We start from the raw sequence: 13,482 nt of genomic DNA, 5'->3' as shown, positions 1-13,482 counted from the left end.
GCTGAGGGGAGCCGTGGGCTGCGGGGCCTTCGTGGGGCGGTGGCCTCTGTCTCCCGCCTGGGCGGGGGCGGCCTGTTTTGCGTGCTCGGGGGTGCCGGCGGGGCGCGGATCGGGTGGGCCCCGCGCTCCCGGGGGGGAGCAGGAGCACCGCAAGGCCCCAGGGGTCCTCTCTTGCGAATGGGAACTGTCGTCTCCCTTTGGCCGGGGCAGGGCCGGGAAGGGGCAACAGCTTCATCGCTGAGCGCAGGTGCGGGACCTCTGGGTGGGATGGATGCGTTCATTTAGAGCCGTTCATTCCCATAGTTTTTACAGCTACAGTGTGTGACCTGTTTAAATAACTTGTCTCTCATCTGGGGAGTAGTTATAATTTATTTTACAGACTGCCCAGAAGCAGAAGGTCTCGCTTGGAAAGTGTAAAATGAAGTCAGTTCTTGACCCCAGGACTCTCAGGCGTGCCACTGCTGCTCTTCTTGACTAAGGACACTTCTCACAGCATTTTAAATGACAACTCAAACCCCTCTGTGGTTCTGACTGATATATTAATCAAATTTTAAAATGAGAACATTTAGTTGAGTGATTAAAAGAAAGACTTGCAGGGGTCACACTGGGGTGTTCAAGAGAGAGAGAGAGAGTTCAGAGAACATGTCTGTTTCTGGTGCTGTGGGCCTTGCTTTCACTAGGAATAACAGTTTTGATAAAGGCTGGTCACAGTTGTCAGTTGACCCACTTGTCCTTGTCTGCACAAAAGTTTGTGATGATTTTAGTCTGTTTTTTCTGTAAGTAGGTGTCAGGGAGAAGAATTTGCCTTGTCCTCATGATCACTCACTTAAGTGGTCAGACTGTTCATTGTTAGCTTAATTGGTAACAAAGTACATAAACACAAATAAATTTCCTAGTAAAAGTAAATGTTAAAAAGAAATTCCCCAATTTAGGAGTTGAGTTTGGGAAGAAGGCTAGGAAGGACAGCACTGAGTGGTAAAACAGTAAATATTTTAATATCTTGGGCAATGTTTTAATGGTGTTAAATATATTGCAGTGTTTAAGTGCTAGTTTCTGTGGTTCAGATCATTTATGTGTGATGTGGAAGTGAACTTTGCATGCATGTTCTATCTGTGGAAGTTTTTTTGTAGTAGTGTGAGGGCAGAGTAATTTAAAGAAAGTGTCACTTTTAAAGCATTTTGGTTCCTGTGTTTAAAACTCTGCTGCAAGTTGAATGGGCATGCATTCACGTAGAAAGGTGTATGCAGCAGACAACCTTCAACTAAGTGGTGAAACTGCAGTTTCAAAACTAGTTTTTTTTATTGTGGAGTACTGTTTGTGTCTAACCATGAATTAGGATCCCTTTGTATTAAGTGGGCACAAGCAGTTGTTTGTTCAGCATTAACACTGTGCTCATCAATAAGTGGTGGCCAATTAAATACGATCCTTGCCCCATATAAAGTGTTTGCTTAGTCTACATGATCACTTGCCTGAATGAAGAAACCCAGAGGTGTCACACACTTATGTCTGTATGACTAGTCAAGGAAAATTCCTAGTTGGAGTTGTTAAATACACTTTTAAGACCCAGTAAAAAAGCTTAGAACTTACAGAAATGGTATGTGCAACCCTTTTTGGAAAGGGACTGCCATCCAAAATTAGTAGTGGTGACAAATGGGAAAGCAGCCCAGGACTAAGTGGTTATTTGGCTTAAATGTTTTTAGTCAGTTAAAGTGTAGGAACTAATGTTTTGGGTTTAGTTTTCTGATTTTTGGGAGGGAGGGAAAGACTTTAAAATATGGAGATAACAGCACCTCAGTGTTTTCTTAAAAATAAAATGGCTCTAATGATTGGTGAAGTAGTACGAAATAGCTCTTGGAAAAATAAATGGAGTGTTAATTTGATGGCATTGCAGGGTAACAGTTGACACATAGTTTTGGCTTTGAAGATGCAGATTAAAGTTTAAGTATTTCGTAAGGATGTGATGCAGGGCTGAAAAATGAAGTGTGAAATGGCTATGTTGGCTGAACGTTTAAATATATTCGGTGGGGTGGAAGAAAGATGATTTGTCTGTTGGACAGCATGTGTGGACTCATTGGTCATTTATAATTTTTTAGGCTCTTGGGAAATACTGGCTTGATTCATAAGAATAAAGTATTCATATGTACTCTTGTGACCAGATACTTGTATTGGTGCAGCTAAGCTTTCTATGGATAAATGTAAAGACTCTTTTGGTGATAGGTTTCACAAACATAAACTGGAAAGTTTTCAAGTGGTGGTCTGTGAGGTCTCTGCAAGTGATTCACAGTTTCATATTACTTCACAAATTCCTTTCCAACTTGCTTCTAATTCTAGAATGGCTGTATTGAAACACAGAAGTTCAAGGTGGCTGTGCTAGTGATGATGAGGGACTTTGAGGGCTTATAGTTGCTCATTAGTCCGTTGATATGGTTAAGACAATGGTTTCCAAACTTTGATTCAAACTTTCATATAAAAACAGAACCAGAGCAAACATGTTGAATATTGAGTAAAATCATCTTACTTAAAGGGCAGCTATGGAGAAGACAGAGACCCTTTCTTCATGAGGAGCCATATGCAGAAGACAAGGGGCAACAGCTACAAGTTGCATCAGGAGAGGCTTCACTCACACTGAATATATTAAGAAAAACATTTTGTTTACAGTGAGAACAATCAGTCACTGGAACAACCTCCTCAGGGACATGGTGGAGTCCCCATCACTGGAGGTTTTCAAGATGCAGTTGGACAGAGTGCTAGATAAGCTATCTCATTTAGGCTCCCTTTCCCATGGAAGGTTGGACCAGATGGTCTTTTGAGGTCCTTTCCAACCTGGGCTGTTCTATGATTTAGTGATCATCTGCTTATAGTGTAACCTAACAACTGTGTTGTATAGATGCTGAAATTTTTTCTTGGTATTTAAAATCTAGCTGTAAATTGATTGCAGTAATCTCATTTAGGGAGAGATGGTTACAGGGTAAACAACAAACTGTCACTAAAACAAAGGAAGGAGCACTTCTAATCTCGCTTGTCTGCCATACTGAAGTAAGGGAAAACTATTGTAAGTTTTCTTCCTTTCAGATTAATTCACTTCTCATGAACTTCAGTGGTCTAGAAGACTTGGAGCTGTGGATATCCTTGGGATGTGAATCATGATAGGATGGGGTGGAGGAGGAGCTGAAGAAGGCCCCATCTATACATGTCTACCCCATATTCCTGCTGGAAGTCCTGTACCAAGAGTAGCTGAATGGGCGTTTCTCTACCTCTGAGCCTGTTATGTTATTCCTCCAGCTTGAACTTAAGCTGTCACCAGTTTAATTTCATTTTAACTTATCTGAGGCTGCTGTTGTGCTCTCAGCAATGTAGTGGCTTTAAAAACCTCTTATGAAGCTATTGATAAAATTTGGAAAAAAGCTTATACTGCTAGCACAGCAGGCACCTTTCTCTGTGTTGTGGGTCACTATCCAATTCAAAGATGTAGTAAAAATTCTCCAGTGTGACAAATTCAATTGAATTTGTCGTGCTTCATGCTGTTCAGCAGCAGCATACAGGGACTGGAAATAGATTCTGCATTTGTGCCCAGATGAAAGTGGGAGGAGTGCTGGCTGTATTTTGGTCTCTGTGAGTATTGCATCCTGCTTTATTAGGTGGACTGATGCAACAGGTCACTATAACTTAGAGTTATATTGGAATATGAACGCACTAAAACTCCTCTAAGTGTCAAAGGCCTATAGAGTTTACAATTCATGAAATACAAATAATGATCATGGGCTATTGTACCAGCTAAGGACTAGTGCCAAAAAACATTACTACTTGAATGAGCTTGTGGCAGGCAGATTTGCTTTAAAGCATAGCAATTTTTAATGTCTTTGTGCTTCTTTGGCAAGCTTTCATTGAAAGTCACGCTCTTCTGAATGTTCTCTCATTTCAGGTCGTCTAAATTAAACATAGCCTTAGTATCACTTGTTTTTACAAAAGCCAAACCATGCTTTATTGTGTCAAATACTAAACCTCAGATTTTAGGTTACATAGAACTTTTCCAGAATAATTTAAGATGATGGTTGTCACTGACTTAACCAAAAAACCTCCAAGTAAGTAATGGGATTGGTCCTGTGTTATATTCTGCTGTAATGCAGCCTCAGTTTTAACTATAACTTTTGGTGGCTGTGAAAGATGCTGGAGAGTTGCAGTTTCTCATCAGTATCCAAAGCCATTTGGGAACTGAGTTCATGTGGATTTCATTTAAACTTGGCCTTCTGTTGCTGTTCAGCATTTGTGAGGCAAGGACTATGACACTTTTCAAATGTTTTTCCAAAGCAAATACATTTTCAAATCCAAGCAGACTTCGGAAATGTTTTTTTTGTGGCTCGGTGGTTTTGCGTTTAGATGTAGTTTATTTAAAAAAAACAAAACCCAACTATTTCTTTCAAGCACCAGTTAGAGAACTTCAGTTCCAGGCAGCATATCTTAATTAGTTCTGCTCTTGCTTATTGCTAGTGACTTGCTTTGCATCATGACAAACTCTCTAAAAAAAGTTGGTTTTGGGGTAAAAAGAACTCATCTCCTGCAGAAATTAATTTTTCTACTTTATTTCTTTGAGAAAGCTTAACTCTATCCAATAGGAGTAATTTGGAAAGAAAACAGGAAATACACTAGCTGAGGAACATGTTATGCAATTGTTACATTGTTATACTTAGTCACCCAGTACTTAAGGCTTCTATGAGTAATTGTTTACCAATATAAAGACTACATGATGTGGTGTATTTGTGCATGTGTGTTCTTGTGTGTAATGCAGTAGTAGGAGTGAATGTGATTTTTATGATGGGGTAGAGAGCTTGATTATCTGTAATAGATGGAACTGGATTTATAGTGTGCTTCCTAATGTGTTAGGTTTACATCACAGACTCAGATTCAGGAGTTCCTGTTGACCTTGTGTTTCTACCGCTAGATGCTGTCATGATTTGTTACCAGAAGTTTTCATTCAACTGGTGTTAATAGTACTTTGCCAGCCTATGTTTTAGACACGGCTGTTCCTCATGACACCTATTATTCTTCTGTATCGCATAGCAAGAGATACTGAAATTCAGTTCACTATTAGGCAGATACATAGGCCTGTTTTTAAATGGTATGCTCAGTTTCTGAAAATTGAGGCTTTACAATACCTATGTGTTGTGTAACCTTTTGTAATGAAATAGGAAGAAGAATATTCTGTAGAAATAAACTATTATGTAAGATAAGCTGGTAAGCTGTTTTTAATCTGGATACTTGTGCTTGAAATGCTGTCAAGTTGTCAAGTTGAGTGTTTTAAATATGATATTGGGGAATGGGATAGATCAAGATGGACTTGTAATGTTCAGCATTAAATCTAAACATAGAGAAGTGGCATTTTTTCATGTGGTAAATTACTTTTTTTCCTCTAGTTTTATTTTTCTTTTGAATAGCTCCCTTACCTGTTCTGCCAAAAGCAGTGCAGCTTAGTTACTTTATTAAAAGACCTGTTGGGTAAGCAGTGCGTAATACTTTTTTAATCCATTGAACTACTTGATCATTGTGGTATCTCCATCTTGTTTTGGATAAGGAGAAATCTTCAATGCTTTTTCAATGCCTAAAACTAATAGTATGTTTTATATTCATGATAGTGTAATATTGAAGCGAAACAAAATACAAAATTTTGAACTGTTAAGGTTTATGAGACAGCATGTGGTTGGTGTTCCAGAAAGTGTGCAGATGTATTTCTAGGAAGATGAATGATGCAGTCATCAAATGTTTTTCCTAGTCTAGAAGTCTTGGCCATCTCAGTACAGTAAAATACTCCATCTTAGCAACAGTTGCTATGTAGGACTACCTTTTTAGGCTACGTTGATACCATTTTAAGATGTTAAGAGCTCTGCAGTGTTCCTGCTGATTCACGTCCTACGCTTGTGAGACTTGACTGTGTAGCTTAGGACCTCCATTTTACATAGAAAAATGATTAGTGAAGGTTGTATTGACAGGGTGTCCACAGAGTTAGAAACTACCGTCAGCATAGCCAAAGAGGAAATGAGGCTTGTATTTTGTGGATTTCTAGTGTGGATGATCTGTTCTTATTAAGCAGGAAAAAAGATAACAGTTCTGGGCATATATCATAAAACCAAAAAATAAGCTTCATAGAACTGCTTATAGCACTGCTGATGCTACATCAGGGTAAATATAAAGCAAATAGCAACCTTTTAGTGTGGGGAACCAAGTGTGTTTGGCTGTGTTTGTACTTGTTGTGGTTCACAGCTGGCCAGAGCCTTGTGAGGCAGGCTGGCTAAAAAAACAGGCAGCATTAGTCTCTGCAGCATCCTGCAACTTCTCTGTCACTTTGGTAATGGCAATTTTCTTAGAGCTGCAGTAGGAAGAGCCAAGTGTTGGATTATTTTTTTCATTTTCCTGTATAACTGGTCTGTCTTGCTTACTTACTCAGTGCTTTTCTGGTATTTGATAGGTCTTGTGTTTTTTTTCCTTCTAGTGCTGCCTGGAAGTTAGAGAGGGGGCTTAGTGTGTTTAGTGATCACCTGTCAGGATCTTCCAGATGATACTCAGTTAATGTGCACACATCTTGGTGAGCTTTGCCATGAGAGCCTTGAATTGAAATGCGGAGCCATAGCCATTGCATTGCATGTCTTAGCAACAGTTGCTATGTACGACTACCTTTCTAGGCTGCACTGATACTGCTGGGAGAAATACAAAACATTTTCCAACTCCTACAGTGGACATTTTCCTGCTTAAAAAGCTTATGTTCGTGGATCAACCCCCTCCCTTTCTTTCTTTGCTCCTCACCTCCCACACAGTAGTACTGAGAATTATTAAAAAAAAATAATCTTTGGCTGTTGCTGTCAGTGGTTTTGTGCTCTGCTGATGCTCAATGTTCTTCTTTCTGTACAAGCTAATGTTTTACAGGCACTTAACCATGCTTGACACAAATATTGATTTAGAGTTTCTTAAGGAGAAACACTGATAAATGTTATGCTGATTGTTGTTTACTGGTATTTTCCAATGTTATTGCCTACACAGGTAAAAGAAAAATGAAAATATGTGTAGTTGCAGAAATGGAAAAAAAATGGTGCCTCTCTGAGGTTTGCTAGGTATCACATTGCGCTGCAGGTGTAAGGCCTGTGTCCACTGCAATGCTTGTTATTTCACAAATGATGAAGCTGGCAATGAATTTATTTGTAGATGTGTGACTGTGGTGACCTCCTTTTCTACAACCTGCTTTGGGCTCTGACAATACTTAATGTCAAAATGGCATAATTTGCAATGCTCATTGTCAGTGTCAGCTGTCACAGAACAAATAAGCATACAAAAGAAAAGCTGGCAAAGATCTTTATATCATAAGTGTGTGATGAGGCAGGGAGAGAAGAGATGAGAATGGGGAGATGGTGGGGACACATGTGGAGCAGTTCTTATAAGCTGCAGTCACCAAACACAGATTGACCTGTCATTTTTGAGGCTTTTGTATGCATCCTGCTAGAGGGGACTTGTGAAAAGGGCTTTGCATGGATGTAATTCAGCTTTGGATTTTGGTAGGAGTTGCTCATAAATAAGGACTAGGATGTGAGAAATTTGGAGGGGTTGAATGGAGGGTGAACGTTTATGATGTTGGCTGAGTGAGGGTCCAGCTCTACACTAGAAATTTGGCAGGAACTTGGACCCTCTTTGGGTATTGTTTCTTCACTCGCAGTAATACTAGGTTGAAGCACTTTTATGGCTGTGAAACTTTAATATCTGGCCTGGAAAAGTACTATGAATTGTACTGAAGAGTGTTCCTTTTTGCTGTAGAGAGGTCTCAACAGAGAAAAAGGGTTCGGCATGTTACTTTGTGTTGTCTAGATTTAAACCTGGCTGATGTGAATGTCCATCTGTGTAAGAATTGTGTGCTGAAGAGCTAAGATCTTGTCTTCAAGTGGTGTTGGTTTGTAATACAGCTCTCCATAGTTCTTAAAGTGTTGCCTGGCATGAAAAAATATATCTTGCAAACAAGCAGGCATAGCTTAAAAAGAAGTTCTTGGCTTCCTGATGGTGGTTGTTGTCTTGAGCTGTGTTAGTCAATAATGTGGACGCTTGTAATCTGGGTTGCTGTAAAACCAGTTGCATTACCTTAAAAAAAACCCAATGAAACAAAAAAACCTAACCAAAACAAAACATCTTTGGAGGTGGTTACATCAAGTCAGTGGATTGCTGCAGTCCAGCTGTAGGAACAATGACAGTGAAGGATATTTGTGCCCTTAAAACAGCAATGCACTGAGATAATCATTGCAGCATGGTTTTTAATGACCATAAGGAGAGCAAGGTGGCATTTTTTTTCAGACCACAAAACTGGATAATTTAGTGCTCAAGATGAAGATAGCAAATGCTTATATATGTCTGGCTTTCCCCTGTGGGTGAAAAAAGGAGTTGGAGTAGAAGGAGGTTGCAATATGTAGGTGTTTGAGCAGAGAAACATAAAACAACTGTTTCAATGGTGTTAGCCCATGTAAATTAGTTTGAATATAGAAGATTAATTAAAATACAAAAGTAGCTGTAGGCAGTAAAGGGGGGGGGGGAACCTGATCAAGGGGAATTGTTTTTACTTACTGTTCTAAAACAAGAGAGTTGCCTAACTTGGCTTGTGTTGCATTGTGATTCATACTGACCAGTCTTATTTTCATAGCTATTTATGATTGAAATTTCTCGTTTGAAAGCTCTTAATTTAGTGACATTGCAAGAACTGAATTTTCTCTTTTTAATGTTTTTACCTCCTTTTAAATTTCTGTTGGTCACTGACACCTGTGTTTTGATTATATGAAGTAGGATGTGAATAGGTTTGTCATTGCATGTGGAGAATATTCACTAAAGGATACTGGATTGAGTTTATGGAGCTGAAGACAGATTTGATTTGAAAGTCCATTAAAAAACGCCAAACGCACACAAAAAACCAGTTGATCTTTGGCATTGTACTTGGTCAAAGAGTTGAGTGCAGATAGAGTCAGGAGAAAGACTGGATATATGGCATCTTAGTGATCACCAATTCAGACTGCAAGGACTGGATTGTTCAACCTCCTGTATTTTGCAGTCCATTAAACTGCAGGCAGTTTCCCCTTGCGTTGAGCATAACTTTTATTTGCCTTTTTTTTCTCTCTTACAAAAGTCATCAAAATGTGTGAAAAGACACTACAGTCAGGTGTGCGTTCTCTATTGGGCTGTAGCCACAGGATGGGAGAGGGAGGGTTGAGTGTTTCTGAAGGTATGTGCTTCCAGTTTACAGATGATGGGACATCTGGATGTCTGAACAGAGCAGATGAGCTTTGCATTTCTTTTGCAGATAAATGGAAGATTTAATATTTTTAAGTAGCAAAATTGTCATTTGCAAACTAAGCTATGCAAGAGTAATTTGTGATTTGATAGGCTAAAGTGAGGGTGCTTATTGAGACAAATATATGGAGCACCAGTTTTATCTTGGAAGGCAGGTACGTGCTTAGGCACACAGTGTAACCTGCTTCAATGACTTCTAGTGTTTTTAATGCCCCAGTTGAGATGACTGTGTATTACACCTGACTTCCCTGTTCTGTTTTGGGTTGCTGTTACTCTCCTGCCTTGTGCTGACCTGAGGTTTACTCCTATTTTCAAAGTGGCTTTGCGGGTTCAATGTGGGTAGATGAGCTTGTGGCCCACAAGGCAAGCAGAGATCTGGTAGATGTGGTTCCTTTCACCTCCACTGCACCTCAATTTCATGTATTTCTGGGGAGCTCCTGTCTCTGGAATGACCTTTGTTGGCAAAATTTTCTAGTGATTTATCTCATGCTCTATCTGTTTTCCTTGGATCATCCTCACCTCCATAGTGAGAAGAGGGAAAGCTATATAGTACATTATGGTTTTTTATTATTGAAGCATGTTGGTATTTATCTGTTTTCCTCATGTTAACATGAGAAGTAAAAAAAGGTATTTTTGCATCTTCTGAAAAACAATACCCTCCCCCCAAAAACCCCACCTATGTGGTTGCTTCAAAAACCTTTAAGTAAGAATTATTTCATGTAATCACCTTCTTTACAGATGATGACTTTGATCAGTTTGATAAGCCTGGTGCAGAAAGGTCTTGGAGAAGAAGAGCTGGAGATGACGACTGGGACAGGTACGTAGAATGTTTTCATGTTTAGTTTCTGTATACTGAATTACATTGCTCTGTTTTCCCATTCTGGCATTTTGGATTCTAACGTTGAGTAGCGCACATTTAGATACTAAGGAAGATGTTGGTTTTATGCATGTGTCAGCCAATGTTAGATTGTGCCAAACATATACTTGCCTTGATGAATATAGAGAGTACTATGAAGAGATATCATTTAAAATTGGATAAATACAAAGTATTTGTGGTTTGTAATTAACTTTGCAATTAATGTGCTGGTTTTCCCTTTAAATATTTAGTAGATCTCGGTGGTTTAAACAGATTTTTGCTAGTACTTGAATTTGTCGAACTTAACTTTTTTTTTTTTAAATTGACGTTTAAATTCTTATCCTCAAACTCTTACTTCAGTTTTACATTGGGGAAGAGTAATGGAGCTTAAGTATGGGCTTCTGTTGAAAAATACGACTTTTGTAAAGATTTAGAAGTATGTGTTAACTTGGTTATTTTGAGGGAGAAAAAGAACATGTTTTTTTACTTGAAGGTGCTCTAACTGGGAAAGACTTGAATCTAGCTGCTGGCTAGACTTGTCTATTCTTTTGGGGAGAAAATTTTTCACTTTTTAATGATTCCTTTTTAGTAATAAAGAGACTTGTTCAGACTTTGCCAGTGATTTTCACTGTAAAAAGGAGAAAAAACCATTCCAAGTAGATTTTTGTCTTTTCTAATAATCATTCAAGTGATTGTAGTAAACAAATTTTACTCCAAGTAGTTTTTCACTGAGTTGAGCCCTTGGAGTGAATCAGCTACTCTAACGCCTCTGGAATGATGATATATGTAGTTTCCTCTTCCATGCTAGGTTAAGTGGGTAGTTTTCACTGCTCTAGGAGGTGAGTAAGAGTGAATAAGGAATTTGGACAATAGCTTCAGTATACAGTGTTCTGCTGTATGCTGGTGAGGGGTGTCTGCTTTCTGTCAAGCTAGCACAGCTCTTTGTGGGTTGGATGGTAAACTGCATCAAGGAACTGATCTGGTTTGAGAGTGTAATTAAAATAACTTGTTCAGGCAGGGTCACTGTACCATGCTGCCTCCCAGCCCCAGCTCTGGGTATTCAGAAATACTGAAGCCAATATTACAGGCAAAATGCTTTGTATTAGAATATTTTCTGAACTTTTTGCCTTTGCTGACTTCATGGTATTAATAGGTGGGCTCTTAGATGCTGGCTGGTCACGTTTGGTTTTAGCTGTCCTATTTTTATTGCTTCAGAAAATTTGGAGGAGTCAAACAGCTGTTGTATCAGAAGTTGTAAGCTTATTGCCAATGGTGAGCTCCATGTGGCATAGTTATTTTTACAGGACTTGAGAAAGGTTATAGAGTATTTTTGCTAAGCTGAGACTTTGAAGCACACAAGGATTCAGTTTTAAAAAAAAGTTTTTGTGTTTTTTATTAGCTGCATATAATTTGAGATAGATGATCAAAAATCATATTGTTCGTTCTTTAGTGAAATTGTAAGGGAAGTGGTTTCAGGTGCAGTGCTGGAGATTCCAGAGTTTCATCTTGCTGATCATTTCAGAAAATGTTTTTTTTACAACTGTATCTAATAGAATATTATTTTATTTGAATGTGTTGGAATTTTATGATTTTTTTAATTATTATTTTTAATTCTTTTAGATTGCCAAGCTGTCTTTGGGAGTGTTAAGTACTATGGCTGTCTGGGCAATTACAAATGCTGTACATGGATATATTGTTGCCTAATATAATTGCTTGAATTTTTTTAACTACTGGCCTAATTCAGTACAGGACACAGTTTTGTGAAGGTGGAAAAAAGCCTGAATGAACCCAGTAGACTTTTAATCCTTCATGCTTTGTTTTGCAACCTAAATCACTTTTTTTTGTGGGGGAGGGTGAAGGGGTTATGCTGTTAGTCATACGTCTTGATCAACCATCAACTCTTGCAGTGTTGCTACTTAACTGAGTCCCATCCCCCAGTCATTTAAATAATTTTAAATTTCCAGATCTCTTCCCTTTCTCAAACACTGGAGGGTGATAACTGAGAGTTGGCAGGCCACTGCTATTTGGGAGTACAAATGTAACATTGTTCTTGGAGAATTTTTCCCATTACATTTTTTTACAAATTCTTTTCCTGAAACACTTGTGTCCTTGCTACTGCTCGTGTTTAATGAGGCATGCTCATGAAATTGGAGGCCAGAAAGGTCCAGTCTGACGTCTTTATCACGGGCTGTTAATTTATACATTTATCTCTAAGTAGCCTAAAGCGTGGCTTTGGGAAAAACATGCAGTTCTGGTGCTATGCTGTGAGATGACAGGGCTGATTTAGTAGTTGACTTTTGCTGAAATTCGCTTGCTCTGACCCTTCTCTGAGATTATTCATTTCTCTACACTGGCAGAAAACTTTCCACTTTTTGTTGTCTGTCTTTATTATCTCTTGCTCATTTGGTGAGCTGAATTTATTCAGTGAGGGGAATGTTGAGTATTGGAAGTTGGGGAAGAGGAGGAAATGGGTTCGTCTCTTGTGAGAGCAGGGAACTCTTAGATTATCTTAACCCTAATTTCCTGGAATTGTGATTTGGAAAATCCTTTGTGTCTTGATAATGAGGGTGAGTTGCCTTCGAACTATCAGAGATGTGTACTTTTATTCCAGTTTAATGTATTTTATGTGGCTTTGTGTGATATCACATTGCAACCATTCATTTTTGTCTGTTATTCTCAGCTAGCCTAAGATCTTTTAGTATCTGGCTTGTTGCGTTTTTTTTCTAAATAGTTAGATCTGGTAATTCTGGTCCCTCCTCTTCAGATTTGGCTATTTTAAAAGAAGCTTGAGAGAGCCTGCATAGTAAAGTGGACCTTCTCACTGTTATTATGTTTATTCAAAAAGTTACTAACGGTAATTTTTCTTCTTTTAATTTATCAATGAAAATATTGAATGACGCTGAATGTTTTAATAGGTTTTGAGAGGCGTTCTGTGAAACACTTTAGTTTCTGTTCTGAGCTTCATTTATGTGCTAGTGCTATTTTTTTTGACTGTCGTGTAATAAGCCAAAGCTTTTAAAAATCTAGAATACATATGCAATTACTTCTATTGACCAAATGTTTAATATTTTTTTAAAGAATGTTGTTGTTTAACCCCAGCCAGCAACTAAGCACCACGCAGCTGCTCTATCACTCCCCCCCTGTGCAGGTAGACAGGGGAGAGAAAATATAACAAAAGGCTCACGGGTTGAGATAAGGACAGAGAGAGATCACTCGACTGATTACCCTCACGGGCAAAACAGACTCAACTTGGGGAAAATTAACTTAATTTATTGCCAATCAAAGCAGAGTAGTGTAATGAGAAATAAAACCAAATCTTA

At 38.7% G+C, this 13,482-nt stretch overlaps 1 protein-coding gene across 4 annotated transcripts in view; it reads left to right on the top strand.

The window, feature by feature from the left end:
• RBM33 (RNA binding motif protein 33) overlaps window positions 1-13,482 on the top strand; it is a 105,644-nt gene that overhangs the window by 372 nt on the left and 91,790 nt on the right. For all 4 annotated transcript variants that reach the window (XM_010585908.1, XM_010585900.1, XM_010585892.1 and 1 more), the window contains exon 2: window positions 10,045-10,123. In XM_010585908.1, coding sequence (XP_010584210.1) covers window positions 10,045-10,123 — 79 coding nt within the window. The remainder of the gene's footprint in view (window positions 1-10,044; window positions 10,124-13,482) is intronic.

Source organism: Haliaeetus leucocephalus, unplaced genomic scaffold (genome assembly GCF_000737465.1).
Source record: "Haliaeetus leucocephalus isolate CR32 unplaced genomic scaffold, Haliaeetus_leucocephalus-4.0 Scaffold0, whole genome shotgun sequence".
Lineage (NCBI taxonomy): Eukaryota > Metazoa > Chordata > Aves > Accipitriformes > Accipitridae > Haliaeetus > Haliaeetus leucocephalus.
Note: the sequence above shows the minus strand (reverse complement) of the source record. Positions and strands in the feature narration are given on the sequence as shown.